Source organism: Triplophysa dalaica, chromosome 12 (genome assembly GCF_015846415.1).
Source record: "Triplophysa dalaica isolate WHDGS20190420 chromosome 12, ASM1584641v1, whole genome shotgun sequence".
In the NCBI taxonomy this organism is placed as follows: domain Eukaryota; kingdom Metazoa; phylum Chordata; class Actinopteri; order Cypriniformes; family Nemacheilidae; genus Triplophysa; species Triplophysa dalaica.
Window position 1 is genome coordinate 1,730,396 of NC_079553.1, and position 27,987 is coordinate 1,758,382.

The window sequence follows — 27,987 nt, forward strand, 5'->3', positions numbered from 1 at the left end:
TAGTCTATACATATTTTTTTGCCAAAAATCATTATTATCAGTCACCCTTTATGTTTGTCACTGGATTTTACAGATATCTATCCAATAAAAAGTGTTAAAAAGTGCTTGTCAGCTTTGACCCCTCAGGTACAGTGTTTCTCCCTGAAAAACAGCAAATTTGGACAAGACAAGGTTTCAGAAGGACAGCGAAGATAAGAAACTTTGAATGCTGCCCTTCTGTCCTCCAGACCTCCATATAGTTCCACAAGGGCCCCACACACGCTTTCATCTCTGCAGACACATGAAACGGTCGTACACACATCACACATGATAGGGCACTTCCTCCTCACAACCTTCAATAAACATGCATTCATATACATACCCACACATGAGCACTAACGCAGGCTCTACTTCTGATAGTGTGTATGCAGCGCTTCCGTTTCATGTGCCCATAATATCACTGGGACACTGGCACAGCCCAAAGCACCCCCTCTTCTGGGCGAGCTGGGAGCAGGGGTATGACTTTCAACATCTGGTGCACAGTTGCATTAGCCTAACCACTGATTTTTCCGTCCCCTCTCTCTCTGCTCTCTCGCTCGTGGGCATTTTTATTGAGACATCACAGCTTGTAATCAGAGCTTGGTGATACTGATGGAAGTTGTGGCTTCTGACCCACTCACATCCAGAGGCCTGGGCCGCTGAAACGGACTCCCAGACAAAACAATGTGTTGTCTCCTACTGGATGCATTTTTAAGGCGTGTGTGAGTCCAGGCTCGCATATATAAAGTGAATAGCAAGTAATACTGTGTCAATTTACAATTGCGTAAATGCACCAAGATAAACAGATGGGTTTTGGGTTCAAACGTATCCCGAGGGATCAAATCCCAATTGCTGTTGCATTCCTTATGCAAATTGTATTCAGTGCTGTAATTTTTAGCATAGCAGTGAAAGAAATCCTTTGGTTTGGTCATTCGGACATGTGTGTTTTTATTTTTTTTGCTGCACCTTTGCTTCCCACCATCTCTCCACGTCCCAAGATTCCATCCCACAGTGTTTATACTGAATAATACCTGGATGCAGTACAAATCTCCACTACCCTCTAGTTACTCTTGGATGGTTTCCCTAACATGCTCCTATTTTTCTTCCCACCGGTCTTGAAGGAGCTTGGCAGCAGTATGGGGACCAGTGGGATTACCAGCTCCGGGGAATAAGGGGGTGGTTAAAAATCTAAGCAAGTTTGTGTGTGTCTTTGAGATGAACCTTTGCACCAGGTTGCACTGAACTAGAGAACTACTGAACTGAGAACAATAAACACCGGCCCACAGATGTCAGTGCTAGACCCCATTCTGATCTTCTTTTTTAGGTAGTCAAGCACACCTTTTCAGACAGATGAAAGAACATAACCTTTTTTCTTTATAAATAATTCAGTCGAAATCAAGAAAGAAGAGCATCCATGACTCCCTCAAAGCCTTTCCCAGAGGGTCCCGCGACTCCAAAACTTAAACGCACCACACTTTAAGGCCGGTCTGATTAGGCACGGCCCCTGTGCCTCATGGGCACTTCCTCTTTATGTATAAACCCACTCAGTTCCCTGTGACATGAGGCAGATTTCCTCTCCATTTCCCATTGGAGATGGATATTGAGGGCCTTGTTCTGAAACGAGATATAAAGAACACATCAAGCTGCACAATTTCCTCTTACATCCTCCAGAAGTGCCCTGGGGGAGCCGCGAAGGGGCCGGACGAATGGCTCTGAAACACATATGGCCCAAACAGGCTTAGGTACAGGTATGGATCAAGCCATAGCCAACAATGTTGTAGCGTGTTTCAGTTTGTGATTATATGAGGAACAGGTCAGATTATGACCTCTTTTTGAGTCCCAGAGGTGGTGACGGTTCTAAAAGAAGTCCCAAATGTTTCCCGTAACTGCACCACGAACATTCACTTTCCTGCCAGCACAATCTCTTTCCTCTTTTTCAGGCTTTTTATAGAACAGCGCACGTCACAACGTACAATAGTACCTTTGCATCCATATGTACATAATAGAGGCTGAGGTATGGCCCCTGTATAGGGGCAAACACACGCGGGCCATAATTCCCATCACCCTCACTGCTCGCAGGAAATGCAGCTTCAGGAATGAAATGGAAAACAAATGTTCCATCAAATAGTTTGGGTAATTGTAGTGTGACGGGGTCGAAGCTGGCAATTTTTTTCCTTGTTTCTTTCATTTTGTTTCAAACATGGAAATGAGCTTTTAAACTTACTGTAATTGTACAGTTAAACTGTACGCACTCCCGGAGTGGATTTCCAGAGAGGAGATATACTATCCCCAGAATTGTTTGTGAAAGCCTTAGTCATAAGCTAATTCTAGCAACAGCTTTTGTATATGGGGAAACAAAAGCACTAAGATGATGTTTTCAATTCGCAAAACATTCCAGGATGTTAAGCACGTAATGCTTGGAAAGATCGGCAGGGTGCGTGAAGCGCTATGTAAGTTCCTTTCAAGGTAAAATCGTTGATGGTTAAATTGATAAGAACGACAGAAGGCTATGCTAACCTCCGCCGGCCACAGTATATCATGCCTCTGTTCTATCAGTATGAAACAGATGCTTACGTAAATCTGACAGATCAAAGCACCGCGCAGAACTCGTAACGATTAAACGCACTTAAGTGACTCCAGAAAATACCTCCGCTGCTGTTTGCCTCACCGACCCATCAGATATGATGAAATTAAATTGTGACATACGACAAACATCACAAATCTGCGGTATTCCCTTGATCTATTTATCGCCCCACTTTCTCAGTTGGTAATAGTGCGGACGCTCTCTAAAATAGAGCAGAGGTTCTCTTTGATAACGCTGTGGGAGCTTTTTATGTCGCTCTTCAGGAACGTAATATAACATTTAGGCAGCAATTAAATGAAACTAAAGCTAATTACGCCTCATTTTCGGAGGGACACAAGACGAGAGCTCTATATACTTATGCACAGATGTGGGGGTGAGTCAGGCATGGAGATAGGAGACCGCAGAAGCTGTTCCTCAGTTTTTGTGGGCTTGTGGTGGCAGATATATCAGCTTCTGTGTGTGGTGGGCATAAAGGAACGATGTGGTAATTTCCCAGGTTGAGGATTCACGGACTGAGCCATCGGAACTTGTCTCTAAAGTATGCGGGGGATTGATTTATCACTGAATAATTCATTTGTAATCTGATTTCTTTGTTTCATAATGGCCAAAGCGACTTGCAGTGCATTCGGGGTGTAAACGTTTTATCTGTGCATGTCTTCTAAGAATCGAACCTTGGCTATATTGTTGCGTTCTTTATCAGTTGAGCGAGACCAGACGTGTAAAAATCTTTTTATATTTTGATAGATCGAATGCTCCAACACAATGCTTTTGGGGGGTTCGCAGTGTGACAAGCTCAGATAAAAATTGCGGCTTTCAGCTTGCGTAAATAAGAGACACAGAAAGTAGAGAACTAGGCTCCGTGACTAAGTGTTTAAGAAAAAGAAAAACGAATCCATCTGAAATGTTTTCCAGAACTAAAGTGGAATGGTCTGAAGGCATTATGTTGAATGCAACACGCAACATAAAAGATGACGGGGAAATATTAACAGATTAATCAGTGCGTCGGTCAGGCGTGTTTGTGTGCAAAAGACGATGATCTAATGGTGGGCTCTCGCTTTCACGTATCATCACATCTTCATCATCTTCAAAGAACCGTTGCGGTAGACTGACCTGCTCCTTAATCTCTCTACACTTCCCTTCAACGTTGCACGGAATTAGGAAAATAATGACCCACCTAATCTCAACATTAGCTTTTCAGATGGAATGCATGTGTTTTAAATCATGTTGTCTGATAGTAAGCAGAGCTTCGGAGACGGGGGAGAGAGAGAGAGAGAGAGAGAGAGAGAGGTTTGATCCAAAGTAACCTTGTTAGGCTAAGTGACACTGTGCAGAGAAGCTTCTTGTCAGCTGGTTAGCAAGATGGACTTCTGCCTTTTTCGGGTGAGAGTGTTTCACTTGTTTTCCAGTATCGTTGGCGTCTATCTCTCTCTCTTCCTCTCTCTCATCTCTCTCTCTCTCTGTTTGTCTTTCATCTTTCACTTTCTCTGTTTTGTTAAATATGACCTATTTGTATTGTACAGCATGTAAATTGTAGATCTGTTGCAAATTAAATGCTTCATGTACAAGTCATGTTCTATGTATACTTAGTTTTTTTAAAGAGCATTCAGAATGTTTACTTTATTTAATACCATAGTTGGGGTTAAACAAAATGAGTTCAGTACAGTTTATTTGCATGCCATAAACTGCAGATTTTTCCATTCTTGTTAAAGGGATAGTTCACTTCAAAATTCCATCAATATTTATGTAAGCTTTTGTCATTCCAAACCTGTATGACTTTCTTTCTTCTGAAGAGCGCAAAAGAAGATATTTTGACGAAGATTGGAATTGGAAACCAAACAACATTGGACCCCATTTCTTTTCATTGTATGAACACAAAACCGCAGAGACAAAATATCTTCTTTCGGGGTCCACAGAGGCGTCGTCTACTGGTTTTGAATTACGTGAGGGTGAACCGGTGATGACAACATTTTTATTTTTGGGTCAACACGAAGTTTGTTTGTTTTTTACATTGAATTTGCAAAAGAAAATAAACGTCTGCACACGTTTGTAATGACAGGTGATGAAAACAGGAAGAAAGTGTAAACAAAGCCATCTGCTTCATCTTTACATGACACCAGGTGTGAGTCACATCTGTTGATGTATGGACACCAGCAAATAAAGTTCATGACTTTAATATATCTACAGTGATATAATGGTGCAAAAGTACTCAGCTTTTTGAAAAGTTGTGCATTTGTTTTCGAGTCGTGTCAGGCCTGTTTGGCCAGTGTCCGATATACAAGTCAAGGAAAGCTGGATACGGTTATGTTCCTCTTCACAGCATTATAAATGTATGTGTTAGGAGGACTATAATGTCTGCTAATCCAATTTCTGCCACTGAAATCAAATCTTGCTGGCGCCAGCGGTCCTCTCTTTCACTCGCAAATAATGATGTGCTTTTGGTGTCTTCATGAAATGACGGACCACCAAAACGGCAACTTAATCATCTCAAAATGCCTCGTACCCTGTTTTCTATTTTCTCATTTCGATTTAACTCATCCTTTTATTATGGCTCTTGTTAAGGTGGGGGGAGATCACGAAGTAGCAGAGAAGGCTATTATTAATTGTTGATTCCTTGAAAGATGAGAAGGTTCTGAACAGAAGAAGAGCCTTCGCAGAGAGGCTCATTTACCGCTCGCCCTTAATGCTTTCTTGAGGTCAGCCATCGATTTCTTTAAACCGCATGCTATGTGATAAGATTAGGCCTTTCGATTCCTGAACTGCTTGAGTCATGCAGATGAAATCACTTTGGGTTGGATTTGAGGATGGATGGTGGCCTTTTCATTTTGGTCACGCCCTCTTTGATACATGGGTGGTTTAACGGGATAGTTCACCCAAAAACAACAATTCTGTCATCATTTCACCCTCTCGTCATCTCAAATATTTATGACATTCTTTCTTCTGCAGAACACGAAAGAAGATATTTTAAAGAATGTTGTTAACCGAAGCGCCAGCACCCATTCCCCTTCATTGGTTTTGTGTCCATACAGTAGAAGAGAATTGGTGGCGGCGCAGTCTGGTTCCAACTTTCTTCCACAAATCATCTTTTGTGTTCTGTGGAGGAAAGTCGTACAGGATTGAAATGACAATGTAAATGATGACAGCATTTTTGGGTGAACTATCCCTTTAAGAAGAAGCCCTGCAAATTATGCAAAGCATGTTTTTAATGTGGTAAAACGTGTTAATGTAAAGAGCGAGTTTATATTCAATATGGTTTTAAACATGGCTCATCCATTTAGGATTTCAAGTCAGAACAATCCATTTTGGAGCTTTTCATCTCCATTAAACTCAAATCAATCACACCCTTAAAAACTGTAACATAAAATATAAATGCCGGTGGTATCATTTGTTATTTTGACGGCACATCATAAGAGAAACCGAACTCCGCACGAGGGCGAGAGCCAGATAGAAGAGAGATGCATTAAAAGAAACGAGTAATTCATCAAAAATGGTGTGCCGAAGGAATTTGTGGTTGATCTGGGTAAATTCCACCCAGCAATGCACTTTGGGGTTGATCTCGCGTTGCCAGGTGTTCTGGCAGATTATATCCCTGCGTGTTGCAGAAGCAATGAGTGAAGCCATTTCTCCACAAGAAGAAATCTGAATGTGGAAATCATGCAGACATAGAAAATGTGTTTCAACTTACACCTGTGTTCTCTTTTCTCCCCTTGACACTTGCAAACCCAGGGGAAAACTCTCTCTTTTGTTGCCAAGGAGTGGTAATCCTTTTTCCGTGCAGTTATCGGCCGTTTTAGGGCCGTGCGAGCTCACACAAACGTCCTGTTTTCATTACCGCTAACTTGTTTGTTTGTTTGATGCTGGACATCATGTAAAACGAGTATCTTTTGGCAGATGCTCGCTGTATCTACAAAGAAGGAGGGCAATCAGTTTAGGAAAGACTTTTTTGTTCCAACAAAAAGACAAGTAAATGAACCAATGTTTATAGTTAAAAATGCATTCTGGTTTATATGTTTGACATATACAGCATGTTTACTTTCCCTTTTTCCAATCAGAGAGCCTTAAAACATTATTTTTGGTGTCTTTTGTTTTTCCCCTAAAGAATGCAAACTGCACAAGTTGTTTCGAAACGCAACGCTTGTCTCGACCATTCTCTGTGACCCTTGCTAATTGGAGTTGGCAATTAATTGTAAATATCAGATCAAAATTACAAACACAGGCTTATTTAAACATCTCATGCATGCAAGAAACTCAGGTTGAGACGCATTAAACAGTTGAACACATCTTGATATGATTTTCCAATTTAGCCAATGTTTTGACCTGCTGAGAAAAGGTTTCAGTTAGGATTGGTTGCCCTCTAGCTGTCAGATATGAAATATTATGAAACTTCACCTTCTTCAAACTTTACAACTGCACCGTGATTTAAACCGATCAGGTGTGCGCTCATATTACTAATCATTTTCCAAAACCGTTCCATACAACGTGGAAATGAAGAACTGATGTTTAGGAGCACTTTAAGATGACCCTTTGACCAAAAAACCTAGTGTCAAGAAATGTCTTTTAACGTCTGTTTGACTGATGATTTGGGATGATTAGTTCAGCATGCTTCATCTGAATATGTGCTCCGTAGAGGCCTAACCTCAAGTGTAATTCTCTCATAGTTAATCACTCTGTTATCCATACTATAAACAAAGTTTAATGAGACCGGATATTGTTCGAATGGTTGGGAAAGAACATATGTGTTCTGGCCTGCTATACTGGTCTTTTTAATATAGAAGTCTGCTCTTTACTGCCATCAAAATCCGTTTCCCAAACTTATTGCAGACTACGTTTATAAAACACACGGCAACACCGTTTCGAACGAAAACGGCCTCAAAAATGAAAATGAAATTGCTTGCGGTCACTACGTGCTTGCGTTTTGTGCCCGTATAAATCGGTTTTGGCTCACTTGGAACTATCGAAAGTGACGTGTATCGCAAGGTTCAACGGTTTTGTTGTTGCTGTTGTTTAAGAGTGGCCTGCACGGAGATTCGGTTCAGTTAAATCGGGCCAAATGAAATTGGTTTCTGCACACGCACACATTCTAATAAGCCGTCATGTAAGGATCCCAGATCGCTGGGCTAGAGGGAATGGTTCCCAAAAATAGCCCGATCATATTAATTGCAGGAAATTGCTGGTGGAAGATTAAGTGAAATTGTTGCATTATTTTTTGCGCCACCAAAAGAGAGCAAAGCAGCCGTACTCGTTTTCTCAGGGTTGTTTCCACTTAAAAAAAATCATTTTCTAAGAATTCACATGGCGCAGTTGGGTATGGCAATGGGGCAGCTGTTAGAGAGCCAAGTGTGTGTGAGACAGGCCCGCTCGAGATAAAGTCACCACACATTATGCTGCCTTGCCTCATTTTGTGGAGCTAAATGGCCTGAACAAGTGCAATAATAAGACTTTGCGCCAGGCGTAAAGAGCGATCGTTTTCCGTAACCTGTATGTGAACCATAGCATAGCTAACAGAGAATGTGTGCCAGATCGGGCTCCAGATACCACCCAGCACCCGCGCTTAACTCGTTTTTCCCCGCTGACAAATTTTCTGTGCCTCTTAGTCACACTGTCAACGATCACACATGCACACCTCCTTATCTTATTTGCTACTGTTGGATCAAACCAGCCCCCACACGGGTTTCTGTGAGCCATGCTATCCCAGAATGCTTTGCGTGGTGCGTGACACCTGGCTTACATTATTTCTGGTCTGAGAAGTGAAGGCGTGCGCTCTGCTCCACTGTTTTCTAAGCGGGTGTGCGAGCGGGCAGGGGGGTGAGGAGAGGTTCATTTGGTCTGGTGTTCTGCTCGGTGGGCCGCTGTCTTTGAATCATTCGAACATCACTCACGTGCTGCTTAACGTCTCACACGGTATGCTGACGTGCTTTTTCTCTTTCTCCTGTTTTGCTACAGGGGGTTCGGGGAAGGGGCAACGGACCAAAGAGCAGAAAAAGAAATCCAACAAGCAGAGGCTCCGTTTCCGGGCCCAGAACCAGCACAGCGACCACCTGGCCTCTGTTCGGGCCGCCCAGTGAAAGACTTTTCGATGGAACGAAGACCAGAAAGCTGCTAACCCCTGCTCCACACACACACCTCCAAACAGGATTATTCACACTCGCGTGGACACGCTCCACTCGCACCTCCTGCTGCATCCCGCGCCCGCGAAACGTCCCTCGAACCCGTGACCCCACTGTGACATCATGGAAGACTATAGCAGCTGTTCATATGGCTCATATCTCATCCAATTTGAGGAAGGTGCGAGAGAACGGACGCGGAGACCAGACGTACGGAAAGATGCTGGGAAAGGAGGCGAAATCGGAAGACGGGAAGAAGAACGAAGAGAGTTTATAAAAAAACGTAATTGACTGTTGACGAAAAAGCGAGAAAGACTTTTCTTTATTTATGTACAAGTACACCATCCCCTGCAGATCAAGGCAGAGTGTGTCATGTATCGCCTTTTTTTGTCCAATAGGTACCTTGTCTTTGATAGCAATGTTACGAACATGAAACCATGCGTAGTTGCAAAATTATTATTCTCCGCACAGAAGGTTTACGTCCAGACCGCTTTAGGCTTTAACTGTATATTGTGGGTAAGAATCTTAGTTGTTCAACTATAGCATGGCCACCAACTCATGTGTACATAGTCGTTGAGTTCATCTAATAATGGTAACATTGATAAAAAAGCATTACTGTATTTTCAGTATTGACGCCTTCAGCGTTTAAATGTGTAAAAGAGGTTATAATACCAGCTACAGTTAAATAAAGAACAAAAAAGCTAAATAAAAAGCATAGCCTTCACATAGCTATCACATTTATATGGTATATAATTGATTTATTTATTGATTCATTTTTTATTATTATTTTTAAGTTTGGTGAAAATTATGTCTCTGTACCTGATACTCCTCAAAGCTGAAGCATACTTTCAACCACTTATAACAATTCAAATATCTCCAAAAGTGGAAAGCGATCGTGTCTGATTTGCTAGTAAGTGTTTCTTAGAGAATCATTGTGTAAACTTGGTTTAGCATCCTGTACTTTAAGTTGATTTCACACCCTGCAACAGCTGAAGTATATCGGCAACTGATTGATAATGTGTATATTGTGTGCTATTAAAACGCAGTTCATGTTGCAATTTGTGCCGTTGTGTATTTTCGGAACGCCATCGACCTCCCGTCAAGTTGAAAAGACTCGAGTCCCACTAACATTATTTCACAGCACACCAAAAGACAAGCACCAATCAGCGGCAAAGAATAGAGCCCTTATTGGTGGAACATGACATCATTCAGAGCTGACTATAAGTCTTTGTTAAAGAAGCTTAATTTTATTCACAGATACTGAAATATCCTCACACATATTTCATACAGCTATTTATAGAGGGGCCGGAAACAAAATGATTCTTTTTTACAGCAGTTCTGCCAAAACTGTATAAATCAAGTCGTAGCTAATTAACCTTGAGCTGTGCGCTGTGTAATTGCCAATGAGATTTGATTCATCATGTCCGACAGCATCTCTCCAGCTTCTGGTTCACGGGTGAATTAACATTTCCACAGGAGTATAAAAGAAAAAGCAACACACGAATTGTACCGTTTGTCACTAAAAAATTGCTGGGTTATTTTTTTATCCAGTCAAAAAGAGACAAACCCAACCGCTGAGTTGTTAACTAAATTAACCTGGGTTGTTTAAACACTCCGTTGTGTGAAATCTGGGTTTATTTAACCCGAAGGATGGATTCGTCCCATTTTGACCCAATGCTGGGATATGTTTAACTCTTTCAATTTAGTTTTAGTCCATGATTAACAACTGCAGACAAATGATGCTTGCTGTAGTTATTTTCTTTTGTCATTTGATAGTTTTTTGAGAAATCTGCTTGTTAAACCTGATGTCACACACCACCATATGGAAGGTTCCCTGGACGACAAATTTTAAGGGTAAATTTGAGATTTGTACATCATCTAAAGAAAAAATCTGTTATATATGGTTTGTTGGGATAGAACAATATCTGATGGAACATCAACTGTTAACAAAGCTGGAATCTGAGATTGCAAAAAAGCTAAATGGCATTGAAGTTGTTAATCTGAGGCACTGTGGCAGGCCATCCACTCACAAAAAAAAAGTTTTTATAAATTTACGGTAGGAAATTTATAAGATATCTTTATGGAACATGATCTTTACTTAATATCCTAATGATTTTTGGCATAAAAGAAAAATCTAGAAAAGTCATTTTTACCCATACAATGTATTTTTAGATTTTCACATTACTAAAAATGTTCCCGTGAAATTTAAGAATGGTTTTGTTATCAAGGGTCACATATACTGTTTCTGGGTTCAAATGGTCTGTCAGATGCCATAGGCAAACAACAAAAAGATGCTGATATACACTGATATTTGCTGTAAAACTAAAAAAAAAAAAAGAAATCCTAATCTTCATATCTCCACAACACAATCTCAGATGTTAAGACATCAGTTCCTTTACAATTTATCATAACATTCTATGAGACTGTTCTGTACATTGAGAGTTTATAATAAGTTCCAGATGTTGATAAAATATACAAATGTGGCAGCTGACACAGGACTAAAATGTCGGCACATTTTCGCTTCTTTGCGGTGTGTGTAGATAGAAACAGCTCGTTCTTAGGTAATAAAAAAACGTAACGCTGCATTATGTAAGGTCTTTATACACCTCTGAAGACAACAAGTTATGTAGGTTATATCGCATTTCTGTCAATACATCCCCAAAAAAATTACACACTGAAACTTTAAGCACGAGTTAACAACAGGATAACTTTACAAAAAGATTTTTTAAATAATGATGAATTAAAATAAATGTCATTTAGTTAAAGATCCTGTGTGACGTTGACACATTTAGAAATCTGTGATTTGGAGTCATTACATGTACTGAATGTCTAGTCAAAGGGCACTGGATCATGTTTCACATATTACAGACATTAGACATTGTTGCAGATGTCAGAGGAAATCTTTTATCCTCCTAATTATATTAACATACACTTAAATATCCAACGCTGTGTATGAGGAGAAGCTGTATCTGCTCTTTTAGATCGGCGTAATTGTAGCCCATATTTTAAAGCAGTTGTGAGGTCCATAAACTTTGCATGTACTGTGAATGTATATGTAAACTTACCAACTGTGTTAAAACTCCCATCTGCTGTGGGTTACAAGTTAATGAACTGCTCACAGATGTCATCTCAGGGGCCACACCATCACCAGCCCAAATTGGAAACCGAAAAGCACGAAAGGAGCATACTGAAGTGGATCCATTAAAGAGAAGACCACCGAGTGCAATAAAACATTGCATCATTTTTGGTGTACAAAATTATAGCATGAAATTACTAAAACGTCTATTCTTTAATAAGAAAGGCCAGGACATACTGGTGAACATGTTTACGTCAGTTATGGTATCCAATGTCTGTCCACACATCAGAAGTTTGTGCTGCCCATTTCCTCTTCCCATCCTGCAATTCTCTTTTCATCATAAAACCACTTCTGTAAACTATGTGGCGGCAAAGCATCATGCTGTGGACGTCTGTATTTTCCTTGTGTGTGTGTTTGCATGTGGTAAGAGGTTATGGTTTCGTCGAGTCTACGGCTTCCTTTTAATCTGACAGAGTGCATTTTCATTAGCTCCACTTGGTTCTATTATTATGGCGCACTTCAAAGAGTGAAAAAGTGCAACCACAAACAGGAAATGCTGGTCCTCGTTCCTGTGCCGTGAGATGGCTCTCTCATCGCTCTGTCATGTATAGAGCGTTCGCCGCCTGAATGACACGTTTGTTCCGAAGCAGATGCTGGAGATGGAGGTTATGACATCGGCAGATTAATAACTTCGTCTGGTACAATAAACGTTAAATAATTTGCTGTGTAATGGGGCATTGGTTGCCCACCGAGGCAAGGAAATCTGGAATCATTAGTCCCTCATTGAAAGTGACTTTCTTTGGCGAGAGGCACTGCTTGGATGTATGTGCTCCAATGTTACAAGCCAAACGTGTCTGGTGTGGAGTACAACTTTTCCATATGTCAACGTGCGAAATTATGGAGAGAACCAAAATGCATTTGAACCAAAACGCTCATACAGCAATATTCAAAGTGACAGTGCTTTTAGGAAATTTGTGCTCATGTGACAAACGCTAACACTCCTCTTTCACAAATGAAAAGGTGATTGTGTGCGACTCCCTGAGCTGATGGGAAACTTATTTTAAGAATATTTTGAGTTAAGTGACGACACAGTTATGGTCAGGCGAACTTAGATAATCTTGTATTAAGTAGTTTAATGTTATTAGTCAAATTAAATAGAGAGATTTACCGATTGCATGAATCTGTCATATCTGTTATACAAGCATTGAAGAAGTGTTTAAAGGAGCTGTTAAAAAAAAAACGCCCTTTTTGCGGAACGCGAAAGATATTTAGAAAAATGTTGGTAACAGAACTGCACAGCTCCCATTCATTTCTTTCTGAAGCAATTCAGGTGAATGGGGGGCTGTTAACAAAATTCTTCAAAATATCTTCTTTGTGTTCCATAGAAGAAAGAAAGTCATACAGGTTTGAAATGACAAGAGGGCCAAATTTTCATTTTGAAGGTGAACTACTCCTTTAACAGACCATTGTGTGATGTTTATAGCGGCATCTAGCGGTGAGGTTGCGAACTGCAACCAACGGCTTCCTCCACTCCTCCCCTCCTTTTCTAAGCACTATGGAGGCTGACAGGGAAGATGCCGTCACGTTTTTCACATATTTCCCAAACAAGATAACCTATTTACGAAACACGTTACGTGGAGCAGTTTGTCAATTTAGGGCTGCTGTAAAAACAACATGGCGACATGGCAACAACATTCTATGCAGGCAGACCCACGCTGTATGAAGATAGCTCATTTTAAGGTAAGAGAAACATTACGCTTCATTGTGTAAGGTCTTTATACACCTCTGAACACATAGTTATGTATATTATATTGCATTTCTGTCAAAAGATCCTATTCAGATATATTCAGTGAATGATCACAATGATCTATCACCTTTTGGGAAACACAGTACATTACCAATTGGTAAATTTAAATAAATATTTCCTCTATATATGTAAACGCACCGCACACAGTCGGTTGTTCAGTTAGACAACCGCACAAGACCTCGGGTCTTCCCTCGAGGTCTCATAATCACACAAGGGGTTGAAGCTCCAAGTCAACCACACCATCACCACCTTCCTTGAAACTCTAGTTCGGGTCTTACTAGATGGATCTTTAACACATGTTCTTTATCAGCACCGCCAAGTACAGTTACATACATTTAAAAGACATTAGCTAGAGCTCCGAGCTCCCTTTATGGGCAGACAGAGGTATGTGAAGACAAAAGTCACTTTTGGCCAAGCTTCAGTGCCTGTTGCAGCGGATGAAATTAAAACCTCCAACATGATTGAACATTCTGTTTCTGTTTGGCAACAGCTCTCCATTTATTGAATTTTATAGGGGTCTAGTAGCCACATTAGCTAGCGGTTTCTAGGGAGGATTAATACGAAACACTCCTTATTAAACCATAATAGTGCGACTGTTGAATATAGAATTACCAGCAAGGACCCAGTAGGGTGATATTGATCCCATGGCTGACACAAATAACTCTTATGAGCGAGGGACATTATTTTGCTGTGGAGAGAGAGAAGCGGCTTTAATGAAATCTTAAATGACTATTCTAATATGTCATGTTTGCAAAAGAAGGTAAAACTAGAATATTTCTCTAATATATACATATTATGAACATGAATTTCAAATGTGTTTTGCACGTGATCACATGTATACAAGATGTGTTTAACACATTTAGAAGTGCCACCCTAAATATGTCATCCCTTACAGAAAAGACATTCAAAAAACACGTGATCACATGTCAAATTAGATTAGATTCAACTTTATTGTCATTACACATATACAAGTACAGTGTAACGAAATGTAGTTTAGGTCTAACCAGAAGTGCAAATAGCAAGTGCAGGATATACAGTGTGAATAAATACAGAATACAATATTAGGAAAATACTATACAATGGGCATGTACTATGAAAATATGACAATCGGTATGTACTATGAACAATATATACAGAAGGCTATATACTGTGAACATTAATGTACAGGTGGTTATGAACAGATAACAATATAGACTATACAATAGTGCAAGTGACTTGAGTGTGCATTAGTTACAGACATTAGCTATTAAAGTTACAGTGCAGTAGATGAGTTAATGTGGTTATTAAAGGTACGGTGAAGTACATGAGTTAATGCAGTTATTGAAGTTATAGTGCAATACATGAGAAGATGCAGTTATACATTTACACTGCAGTAGATGAGTTAGTGCAGTTATTGAAGTTACAGTGCAATACATGAGTAGATGCAGTTATACATTTACAGTGCAATAGATGAGTTAATGCAGTTATTGAAGTTATAGTGCAATACATGAGAAGATGCAGTTATACATTTACAGTGCAGTAGATGAGTTAGTGCAGTTATTGAAGTTACAGTGCAGTAGATGAGTTGATGCGGTTATTAAAGGTACAGTGAAGTACATGAGTTAATGCAGTTATTGAAGTTATAGTGCAATACATGAGTAGATGCAGTTATACATTTACACTGCAGTAGATGAGTTAGTGCAGTTATTGAAGTTACAGTGCAATACATGAGTAGATGCAGTTATACATTTACACTGCAGTAGATGAGTTAATGCAGTTATTGAAGTTACAGTGCAATACATGAGAAGATGCAGTTATACATTTACAGTGCAGTAGATGAGTTAGTGCAGTTATTGAAGTTACAGTGCAATACATGAGTAGATGCAGTTATACATTTACAGTGCAGTAGATGAGTTAGTGCAGTTATTGAAGTTACAGTGCAATACATGAGTAGATGCAGTTATACATTTACAGTGCAGTAGATGAGTTAGTGCAGTTATTGAAGTTACAGTGCAGTAGATGAGTTGATGCGGTTATTAAAGGTACAGTGAAGTACATGAGTTAATGCAGTTATTGAAGTTATAGTGCAATACATGAGAAGATGCAGTTATACATTTACAGTGCAGTAGATGAGTTAGTGCAGTTATTGAAGTTACAGTGCAGTAGATGAGTTGATGCGGTTATTAAAGGTACAGTGAAGTACATGAGTTAGTGCAGTTATTGAAGTTATAGTGCAATACATGAGCAGATGCAGTTATACATTTACACTGCAGTAGATGAGTTAGTGCAGTTATTGAAGTTACAGTGCAATACATGAGAAGATGCAGTTATACATTTACACTGCAGTAGATGAGTTAGTGCAGTTATTGAAGTTACAGTGCAGTAGATGAGTTGATGCGGTTATTAAAGGTACAGTGAAGTACATGAGTTAATGCAGTTATTGAAGTTATAGTGCAATACATGAGTAGATGAAGTTATACATTTACACTGCAGTAGATGAGTTAATGCAGTTATTGAAGTTACAGTGCAATACATGAGTAGATGCAGTTATACATTTACACTGCAGTAGATGAGTTAGTGCAGTTATTGAAGTTACAGTGCAATACATGAGTAGATGCAGTTATACATTTACACTGCAGTAGATGAGTTAATGCAGTTATTGAAGTTACAGTCCAGTAGATGAGTTAATGCAGTTATTGAAGTTACAGTGCAATACATGAGTAGATGCAGTTAGTTATGCAATAGATGCAGTAATGTGTGTTTTTGTAACATTTTGGTGTGAATCCCACGTGAAACAGATAGGATGTAAAAACCCACAGGATGACATGTGCCACATGTGATCACATGTGTTTTTGAATTTCGTGTGTTTTTGGGATATTTAGGGTGGCACTTCTAAACCAAATAACACCTCGATCTCACACTTACTGTATGTGGTCTCTTATGAAAACACGCTATTAAACAAAACAAGAAGCACACACCTCAGCTTGAAATGCTTGAGTTTAGTTGTACTATTGACCAGTTATGAAGAATGGGTCTGAATCTAGACACGCTCTCTGCTGTTTTCACACTTTGCTGGTGCCAGAACACCCAACGGCGCCTCTGCCGGACCACTCTGTGCTTCCTTCTAAACGGTGCATGAAATAATTTCTCCATGTTCTGCACATTTTAATGCCACAATTATGTTATTCGTAAATGTATTTTTTCTACAAGCTGTGCTTTTGCCTTTTTAATATTGAACATGATATTAAATAAATAAGCTGGGAGAGTAAACAAGACAATTTTCTTGGGTGAACTATTGCTTTAACTGATTAAACATACACTTTTCAGATTTAACCAGGAGTACAATTTTTGCCCATTTTTAGTATTCTAATCTCATATACTTTTAAGTCGGCCTCATGAGACTGATGATTGTGAAGGTTAAGCACCTCCTTTCACTTGATAAAGAAGAAAATGACTACATTTTGTTCATGAAGAGCGCCAAAAGTGTCTCATAAATGATAAATGGAGGACAGAGGTGGAAATTGGCAAGTCGTAACATTAATTCCAGCTCATGATTAGCAGCTCCATTTAATGTTCCTGCAGATTGGAAATTTGCAAAGCAGATTCTACTAATAAGACTCAACAGAATGAAACAAAACGGAGCTGCTTTTGTCTTTGATACAACACTGATAACTGTATCATATTTTATTCCTGTTTGTGCCATTTATGTGTTTTCATTGACATTGACATTTATTACACACTCGTCTGAAGCAATGACAGGCAGTTTGTCTGACTGCAAACTGAATACATGTTATCACAACATCTAAATGAATGGCTAGTGTTTTGTTCAGGCCTTTAATTCTAGACATTTTTACTGCAGTATGTGTTTAGCCTTTAACCTTTTCACAGAACTTTTCTATGATTTGCGCAACCTCCCATCTATCTTCTCCGTGGTTGCCTATGTCTGTCTGTGTTTTTTTTTTTCTTCTTGTCTTGTAAAGGGCAATTCCGTGAAAATGTAAACCATACCACGAAAAAATTAAGTTTTACCAGCGATTTTTGCAGATTTTAACATTTGGTGGTTCAATTACCCATATGAGATCTCTCTTCAAACATGTGAAGCATTTGTTTTATTTTTAGTGCTTGATTTTTTATAGTCAGGTAAGAGCCATTTTCAGGATTGTCACATCCATAACGCTACATTTTCCTCATAAATGGACACATGAAAATGAATATTAAGTACATTTACATTTCACATTTATGCATTTAGCAGATACTTTTACCCAAAGCGACTTACATTGCATTACATTATTCTATTCATTTTTTACAAAGTAATTATTTGATGTTCTATAAAGAGGCATCACTTTTCCATTCATTGGGTATTATTGCTTCAGGATTGTGCATTTTATTTTGCAGAAATCCTACAGTTTATCGTCTGCCATAAACTGCATCCTTTTTGTCACATCCATAACGCATGTTTATTTCCCTTTTTTAAAATAGAATTTCTTTTCATAGACTTACATTTTTTTATATTTAGACTCTATCAACAAGGGTTCAGTAAAATATAAACAGATGGTTCGATATAATCGTAACAAATTCATTCTCTGAGCATTTTTATGTCACGTCCATAACGCTGGAATTGCCCTAATGTGAACGATTTCATAAATAATTTCTGAAGAAACTGAGAGTTTAGGGAAATAAAACAATGATGCTATAGGGTTTTGGTATGGTGTGACTGCATGTTTTAGCACGCTGCTCTGTTTTGGGTAGTTGCTAGGGTCTGGATTCATGGTTGATGTTCTGGTTGGTTAAAATAAGTTCTTCTTTAGTTTTTTGGAAAGTTTTCAAATATACCGTACATATGTCCTATGGTGTGACAGCTAAAATTTAGTAAAAAAAAACTAAAAATGAAGATAAAACTATCTAAAGGTATTTATATTATAAATGCAAATACAAATTGAGAGACAATTCAATTTTTTTATTTAATCAGCAATTCTAGAAGTATTCTGTCCATTACAGTTAAATTTCAACAAAATCAAATCTCAGGAGCGATATAAAGTTATCCAAGTCACTTTTTTTTACCTTTCCTAAACGCATATAGGAATATTCATGTTCTATTGCTTTAAATATGAACTTGTTCTCTATGAAGTATTTGAGGTCTAAGAAAATACATCTTTTCTGTTATTTGAACCTGTTTCTCCAGCTCACATTTTCTGCAAATAGAAACAATATTTTATTATTTGAAATTTGGGAGAACTATTGTTAGTTCCCAGAATAAAACAAATATTATAATTTACCTAAACACACAGTATATACTTATATTTCATAGAAAACAATTGTGAAATGGCCTGATCAGTTTTTCCATCTCTGTATTTATAATATAAAATATTATTAACAATTTGTTTTCTACATTTTTGCAGGACGCATTTACAAGTTATATGTCAACTACCAATTTATAAAAACATTGCTGATTTATTGTAAAATACTAAAAGAACAATGCAGTTTGAGCTGGTCTTGAGCGAGCGGGTGTGAGTCTAGGCACAAAGCCGAGATCCAGCGTGCTGCTTAAAGAGACTGTTTTCTGGAGATGGCCCACCGCTCGGGGTCCTCCCTGTCTGACAGACCGGCTACGAGGCACCAGTCTCCGCAGGGGAGACTTAAGCTCCAATCAAAACAGGATTATATAGAGCAAAGTTTAAAAGAGAGCAGTGCCCACACACAAAGACAACAGCACTGAGGCAGATAACATGGTGGGTACAGCTTTCCCACCCGCGAAAGCATCGCGACAGGTTAAAGCCACTCAAAACCAGTTAGAAAATGTCAGGGCAGGCTCATTTACAGCCATTATACAAAATTTGCGTTCGTTCATAATGCTATTCCTCATAAAGTATCCCCTAAGCTTAGCAAAACGCTATCCAAGAAACACAATGCAAAACTTCCTGTGCCAATACGGGCTGTAAAACAAAAGTGCATAAGGGCCAGTGAGACTCGGGTGAAGCTAATTTTGTTAGTTAAAGTTTCTTCCCAATGGTGCGCCGCTGAATAAAACAACTTTGTGACAGAACATGGGAACTCGGCCAACGCAGCTGTAACACAGGAAGAAAATTCAATGGGAGCCTGCTGTAATTAGACTAATAAATGTTTTACCGTGGATGTATTGGAAACAAAGCAGGGCTTATTGCAGCGTGCATGGCTTTCATTGAGAAACCCTGTCAGCAAATGATGTAGTCTACTGACTCCAAGTCAGAGGGCGTTCTTAGTGTGGCCATGAAACAATTAAACGGGAGCTCGAACCCTAAAAAAGAAAAAGATGTTTCGTACTACCAAGGAAGAAGCAGATAGGCGGCTTTTCTTGTTTTACAATCGACGGATGTGAAACAATTTGTATGAGGATTTCGTTTAATTCAAACGCATTTTTATGAGTCTATAAAAACAGATTCATGTTATGAGACGGCGAGGCGATGTCATTGGTGAAGCATGTTGATGTGACGACGTCATTGGGAATGCGTGAAGCATGTGTATGCATCATGTCTTTGTAACTTTATCAAAGACGCTGGCACGTTACATTAAACTGCAGAGAAGGTGGTGTGTTTTTGGCCTGATGTGGTTATTATTGCTTACTGGTTAAGCTTCAGTCCTAACCCGCCTTTTTTAATGGCCCAGAGCCGCCATATCACGTTCCCCCAACCTTTATTAAAGATGTGGTTCCTCAAAGCGTGTTCAGGGAATAAAAGAGGCAAGAGGGAGCGTGAGGAATTCATACGCCACTGGTTGCTTGCAGACCGAATCATTGCCACGTGAAGGATGCGAACTCGAGAGAATTACACAGGTAGACTGAGTCGAGCCCACCAAGAGCAAGTCAAACGGCTGATTCAAGAAAAACGCTAGACAGGTAACCCGATGTTTGCATTAGCCGGGGCCGCTCATACAGTGCACGTGGGTATATGATGGCCTCCATGTGTATATCTCCAGCCTCCTACGGTATCTTACATCGCTCTGTAATTTGCACAGACTGTGTCCTGTGCTGGTTAATTAATCCTGACGACCGAAGCAAAAACGACCACCTTGATCTCCGCAATTCTTCTGCTGGTGATTTTGATGGGGACGGGTATATTTAGCTGTCTGGTGTGCCGCTCTGAGGTGGTTGCCGTGGAAGTCACTGTGAACTTTAGCCTGCTGGGTTGGTGACTATTAGAGCTATAAAAATGTTTTGGAAGTGAAAATGCCCTCAAAGTGCTTCGCATCAGCCTCGAAAGGACACTTCAGTTAAACAAGCCATAATAAGAGACAAATAGGACAATTTTGACTCATTAAAGACATGTGTAAGCTAAGATGAAAGTAAAATCGATGCGCGGAAGAAATGCATGAACTCTGAACATGCAACTTGTCTTGTTTTGCTGGCTCTGAATGACAATTAAAGTTGTTTTAAATGATTCATGTTTGTGCAAGTAATATACTAGCAGAAGGGGAGACACCTTTCATTTTAATAAGCAACCACACAAAAAAAACATTATCCACCAAGCAATGCTCTAGAGACCAGATAGCAACACCAAGAACACTTTAGAAACAACACCTTAAAGGAACAGTTCACCCAAAAATGAAAGGTCCGTCTTTAATAACTCACCCTTCCAAATCTGTAAAATCTGTTTCTTTGTTCTGATGAACGCTAAGGAAGATATTTTGAAGAACGTAAGAACGTAAATGTTCTGGGGCACTATTGACTACCATTATAATGATAGTGAATGGAGGCCAAAACTGTTTGGTTACAAGCATTCTTCCAAATATCTTTCTATGGATTCGTCAGAACAAAGAAATGTACACACACTCTCGAGTTTCCCAAATCTGTATTATTGATGACAACATTTTTAGTTTGGGGTGAACTGACCCTATATCCACGTAATGGTGACTAACATTTTCCTCTGGAAGTGCAAAAACATGTTATAAATGACAAGACTCTGTCTCTCTCTCCTGGTTTTTTATTTAAATGTTTTGTGACGCAAACTGTCTGTAAAACAGATTTTGCAACCATGAGCAGTCGATACATTAACTTCTATTAATGGAACATTTGCACTGGACATCACCTAAGGAGTTTTAGAGAGCCGAACGATTTTGACACAGCGATTCAACTTCATCTTTATACAAAAGCCCCGTGGCTCCTCTTGTGAGCAGCTGGAATGAGACATATTGGAAAATAATAAAATTGCGCACATTTTATCCAACCTGCTTCACACACGGTTTACATAATGCGACATGGCATCTATTACTCGTTAAGCATATAATATATTTTCTCAGTTGGAATACTGGCATAACAGAACGGACTTTGCAGAGGTGTCGAATGTCAGTAAGAGAGTGCGATGTGTAAAGTGAAATACTCCATTGGCTTGGGACAGAGAATCTGCATCTTACCACAAGAGGGGGGTCTCTGAGGGAATACAGCATCTATAGGGGAAATAAATGGTCCTGCCAATGATACATGCCGAAAACCTCATCTTGTTGGGGAAAGTAGGTCTGGACAGACTATTTCATCTCTTGCTTAGTGGAAACTCGACAGTCCGTGGTCTCCAGAGCAGAGCTACAGCTGTCAAATCAACCTGTCAGGAATTACGGAGAAGCTGCCAGAGATGAAACTTGCCAGATAATACAAAGCTGCAGATGAAACCTGCTGTCCAAACACATTAATATTGAAAGGGTTGTTTCTGCAGTATAGTGTGTGGTGTTTAAACTGAGCACCTTATTCTAATGAATTGTGTCTTAAAGGGGACAGTTCACCCAAAAATGAAATGTCTCGTTATTTGGAAGAACGTTGAAAGCTCTCTATTATAAACTTACAAACATGAAACATTTAACAAGTAGCCCAATCCACACTTCCGTGAAAAACTAAGAAATTACTGCAGAAATTTAATGCAATTATATCTGCATTTAATGAATCAATTCCAGTCCAGTGTCTTTTGAATTTCAACAGAAACAAACCTCAGAAATGACAAAGTCACCCAACAGCAATGTGAAAGTCTGAGAGAATAAGACGAATGAAAGTAAAAAAAAAAAACTTCATTTTGCAGTATTAAAGATTCGAAAACGTTCAAATTTTTTGTGATTTTAAAAACTCAAATAAAAACAATCTTTCAACTTGGAATTTGGGAGAAACGTTGTGCCTAGTTCACAGAGTGAAACAAAAAGATCATTTTACTTAAACACATATAAATGGTCAATGCAGAAAAAACGAAAATCATTTTAGAGTGGTCTCTTAATTGTTCTCGGCTGTAAAAACATGATATTATATGTCTGCAATAATGTAACCATTCCAGAGCATTATTGTTTGATGAATATTAACTGGTGTTTTATTGAGGAAAGTCATAAATGATGTGAAATGTGGATGTTTCACATATTTTTAAGTCACAGATGATCTTATTCCTCATTTTAAATAAATGCTGTGCTCATCAGTTTTTGCTGTCTGGATTTCCCACAAGGCCGGCGTGTGGCCTTTCCTTGGCTCGTATATTTTTACCTTAGATAAATAAACAGACATGAGTTTGAACAAGTGAGAGATTCTCCGATTTCGGACTGAAAACATAGAGGGCTGACTGCATACACATTATTGTGCCCTTTGCATTAAGCGCTGAAATTACATGACGATATCAAACGCAATATAACAATTGACCTAATATTTCCTCATAATCATCGTTCTTGTTCATTTAGAGAGTGTTGCGTAACATGGTCAGGCTCTACCAAGTGCAAATTACCCCAAGTTATAGACTTTAAAGTGATCCCTTCCTTCTCTTTATTCATTGAGCTGAGAGGGGCCACGAACAGATGAACTTTGTATGTATAGAGTTTCTTATATTTAAATGTACAAGGGGACCGCATTAGCGTTTTTATGATTTTGATTGTAATAGGCCCTTATCATAACCAGATGTAGGTAGTAATAACAGGCAGCTGCATAACTGTGCCTCGGGGGTTTTCCTTACATTAAAAAATGAGTAAAAAGGAAAGAAGAGGGAAAACTTCCACATGCTAGCATTTAAACAGTGATTTCTTTTAATTGCACTCCGCTTTTTAATTTGCCTTGGAATAATGCTTTTAAAAATGTGCAGAAGGTCTTTTATTGAAGTCCTGCTTAACGCTGGACCGAGTTTGCTCGCCTGCCCAACTCTTAAAGCGCATACCTGGCAACCTGCGTTCCTTGTTTGGTTTGCAGGCTCGAATGTGTCGCATGTAGAGCCGGAGCTGGGAAAGAAACGTGTCAAATAAGCGTCAATTTTGAGCTTCAAAGGATTCATGTAAATGAACATTTCTAATGTCGGGCTTCATGGACGAGCCATGTGAATAATGTTTGGTGCTCTGGTTGCACACTGGCCCAAGGACGGAGGGTTGAAAGACACACAAACTGCTCCTAGATGAAAAGAGCATTGTATCAACCTGAAGGGCCAAGATGTATAAATGTCCTATTATGGACACGTCTTTAGAAACTTGACATTTTCAAAAAGCTTGTTGGATGACTTTTGGTAAATTTCCATACCTGGCTTGCAAAATGACAGCCGTTTTTTCGTGGGCCGCGACCACAATTTGCTTCATCAAAATATTTATTTATTCACGTATTAGTGACAGCTGTTGGAGATCTTGATTTTACTTCATCATGGTGTAGTAATTGATAAAAATGTGGGTGGTAGAAGAACGTTCCAGATTCTCTCTCTCCTCCGACGGCCCACGCCCGTTTCTTGATTAAAAAAATCGAAACCCGATGAGAAAAGCGACAACATAAATATTGTGGGTGCCTTTAATGGTTATAAGCTTCCGTCAGCCGTTCCGGCCGGAGCATCAGTATTTACCGCTATTAGCTCATTGGAACGAGGCCTTGAGGAACACCCGGACCCTCGACCTGCAATAAAGCAGCTTTGCTTGATGACATCTGTGGAACAATCAACGGCCGACAAAAAGGGGCCAGACAAACGTGTGGAGGGGAGATGTGCGTGAGGACTGGAAAACCCAAGAAAAATAAACGTCAATCTAAAGAATTATAGGGCAGGTTTAACCCGAGTGTGACCCGAGAGTCACTGCGCTACTGTATGTCATGCTCAGCCGAGTCAGCCCTCCGCTGAAACCAGATTTATAGTCGAAATTTTCCATGCGAAAAAGGTTGCAGCCAGTGGATGGGACGCTTTGTTGGAAAACAGCTATGATGTGTGTGTTTGTGTACAGGACACATGAAAGACAGCGTTACACATGGAATATTTAGTGAAATCAGACTGATGGGTGAATATCTCAGCAAAACATACAAATATAAATCAAGCAGTGATGTCCACTTTGAAAATTTGGTCATTGTTTACTCGAATTCTTGTCATTTCAAAGCTTTATGACTTTCCTTATTTAGCAAAACACAAAAGAAGATATTTTAAAGAACGTCGAATAGCACGAGACACCATTCACTTCTACTGTATGGACACAAAACCAATGCATATGAATGGGGACCAGTTGACATTTTTCAAAATTGCTTTTGTGTTCTGTGGAAGAAAAATTCATACGGGTTTAAAATGACAAGAGCAAATAATGACAGATTGCTTATTTTTAGGTGAACTATCACGTTAAGCAATTACTCATATAATGTCCACTGGATTCAGTTTCTTGTACCCAAATCCACTTTCACCTTTTTAAAGTAAATTCTAAAAAAAAAGTAAAGTCTCCTGCCTGGTTTTCTGCTTCAGAGGGGCTTGCCCATACAAAAGCTGATGTTGTTGGTGTTTTCCACACTGCTGCTATGCAGTTCTTCTAAGTGGTTTCCCCATGTGGTTGTTGGCACATTTGGGGAAGTTGCTTCCAAATGTGGCCTCGGTCCTTTTTTGAATGGCAGCCTATAGGGTTAAATGGACAAAGGAAAATTGAAAAAGAATCATATGGAAAAAAAAAGAATGAAACGACCTTTCGTTGACAAATGTGGTAATAACACGCATTTGTAAGTGTGGTGTTTCCTGACTTTAAAAAATCACTTTGTGAAAGCAGATAGTTATTAATGGTATTAATTAGCATAAATAGCAGTATTTTGAGTTCTGCATGGCATGAACAGGGCATAGGCTGTAGTTTTGTGTGGTCACATCATGATCATCTCACCACAAACAGACTAACAGTTCTGAGCTTGTCATGCCATGGTCAAACTGAACAGACAGCGCCATCTTGTTGTAAAAGTGAGAAGGTCTTCTATTTCAAACGAGTGAACATGCTTCCTCGTGGCACACATTGGCTTTACGTTGTGACAGCGGAGTTGTACACATAAATGATAACATAAAAATTACATAACGCATATCAACAACTTTATCTAGCCAAACCCTCAATGACGCTTTCTTAAGCAACAGGGAACGACGAGATAAAAAATCAATTCATTGTAGAATTGTAGCTATGCCATAAGATAGATAACATGGGACATGTTAAGTTAAGCTTAAAAATGTTTAATACTATTGGATACTTACGTGTCACGGTTGTTGTGGTAAGACATCCTCAGGTTACACTGCTTATGCGCATGCGCATCAAAATGCACACGGGGTTGTAATCAATTAAAGGGACTTTATTAATCTTTTTATTTTTCGATCTAGTTTTTATTTTTTGTCTGCATATCAAAGTCTTACGGAGCCGTTGAAGGGACATTGGCGAAAAAAAACCCAGAAGACTTTCTCAAGCGAAAGTTTCTCGTCAGCACGCGAAAGTGTTCTGGGTTTTTTATCGCCAATGTCCCTTCAACGGCTCCGTAAAGTCTACTTATTCCGTCAAAACAGCGACATTTTAATATATATATTTTTAAATATTCAAGGATTAAGATAAACTATATCAATGCGTATCTCTGGGTAAAAACCTTGGATTTTGAGGGATGTATTCTCGAATCGTTCGTTTGTTCGTCGTCTAATGAAGATCTCTTCACTAAATCCACTTTTTAGTATAGGTTTAAAATATTACTCAATATTGAGAAATACACAATCTCAATGTTATTATGCATTTTCAATAAAGTAAAAAACACACTGCTGTCTATCTTTATTTCAACGTCTACTGTCAATGCTTAATGTTATTTGTATGCACCAAGGGTCTGAGAGTAACGCAATTTCGATTCTCTGTATGTATGTACTGTACATGTGGAAGAATTGACAATAAAGCACACTTGACTTGACTTGACTTGACTTGACTTGACTTGACTCTTTGGTCAGGAAAACGCTGGACTTGAAGAGTGGACTCGATGCAAATGTAAGCGGAGCCATGTTTTTGTAAAACATCATACAGTCTCCAGGGATTACACCCGAATTTTTCAAACAATAGTAAACTTCTTCTGGTTTAATGGAGCAGATTATGTTTAATCCTGAGCTGGATGTGGAATCTCTGATCACAGACCCAGTTTCAAAGTGTTGCTTTGACTTCTAGCACATTGACCTTTTGGCCATTTTGGTTTGTTTTCAGAATTGCTCGTTCATCTCTAAAGTGTGTACAGAGAAAAACACTTATCAGCGTGTGTTTTACGTGCTTCTATTAGTAATTCTGATCGTTCCATGTCTCATACCTGCTCCTTCACATCTTGGACTGGGTTAAAGTAGCATTTTTAATCCAACACATAGCCTACTTAATAATATCAGCTGAGCCATTTGATATCATAACTATGACGGTGTGGCGAATGACTGGCATTCAGTCAAGATACATTATGAAATCCAAAAAGTTACTTACTGACGACAACAAATTGAGGTTTATGTAAATCACAAGCACTTTATTGTTTATCCTGCCAGGTTTCCATTGGAACATTAAGCGAAAATGTGGTTTGGTTTATGCTTTATGGAAGTATGTCATACCCAACATGGGCTTAGAAATGAAACACTCTATTTGATCCTCGAAAAAAAGTATTTTGAGGTGAAAGTCAATTCTTGTGTTTTGGGTCACTGGTTGAGTCATATAAATAATGCATGGTTTTCTATCTCTCTTTTTTAAACATGCCGTGTGAATCTACAGTGTAATACCTTAAAACCATCAATTAAATTTACAATTTATGTGTTTGTATAATGTATAACAACAATATTTTTGAAAAGGTTTCGAAAGATCCAGTGGTTGCAAGCATGTGCTGTTATTTTTTTTGTAGCAGATGTGCAAAATAGATAAGCAAGTCCGAACTTCATTTTTGCATGTACAGATCAATTATAACCTAAAATCGAAGAAGAGTTTGTCTGAAAATGGTTAAAAAACTAAATGTGAAGCATCAGTGACTGTATGTTGAGATGTCTGCCACGTGATGGGGCTAAAGAGTCTTTCATTTTGTGTTTTGTAAGTGTCTTAGTTTTGTGTTGAGTGGGCTGTTTCTGAGTCAACTCAATTCTACCCATTCCACTCTTACATCACATATTTTAAGGAAGCTGGAAGAAAATAAAAATATAATCAGAGAATCTGCCATTTACCTGACAGAAAGTGAGACAGAAATACACCAAAC

General features: G+C 39.0%; 1 protein-coding gene across 1 annotated transcript in view; it reads left to right on the forward strand.

Moving 5' to 3' along the window:
• rspo2 (R-spondin 2) overlaps nt 1-9,702 on the forward strand; it is a 47,878-nt gene extending 38,176 nt beyond the window's left edge. Inside the window, exon 5 of the mRNA XM_056761645.1 lies at nt 8,543-9,702. Coding sequence (XP_056617623.1) covers nt 8,543-8,664 — 122 coding nt within the window. The 3' untranslated portion in view covers nt 8,665-9,702. The remainder of the gene's footprint in view (nt 1-8,542) is intronic.
• The last annotated feature ends 18,285 nt before the right edge of the window (nt 9,703-27,987 follow it).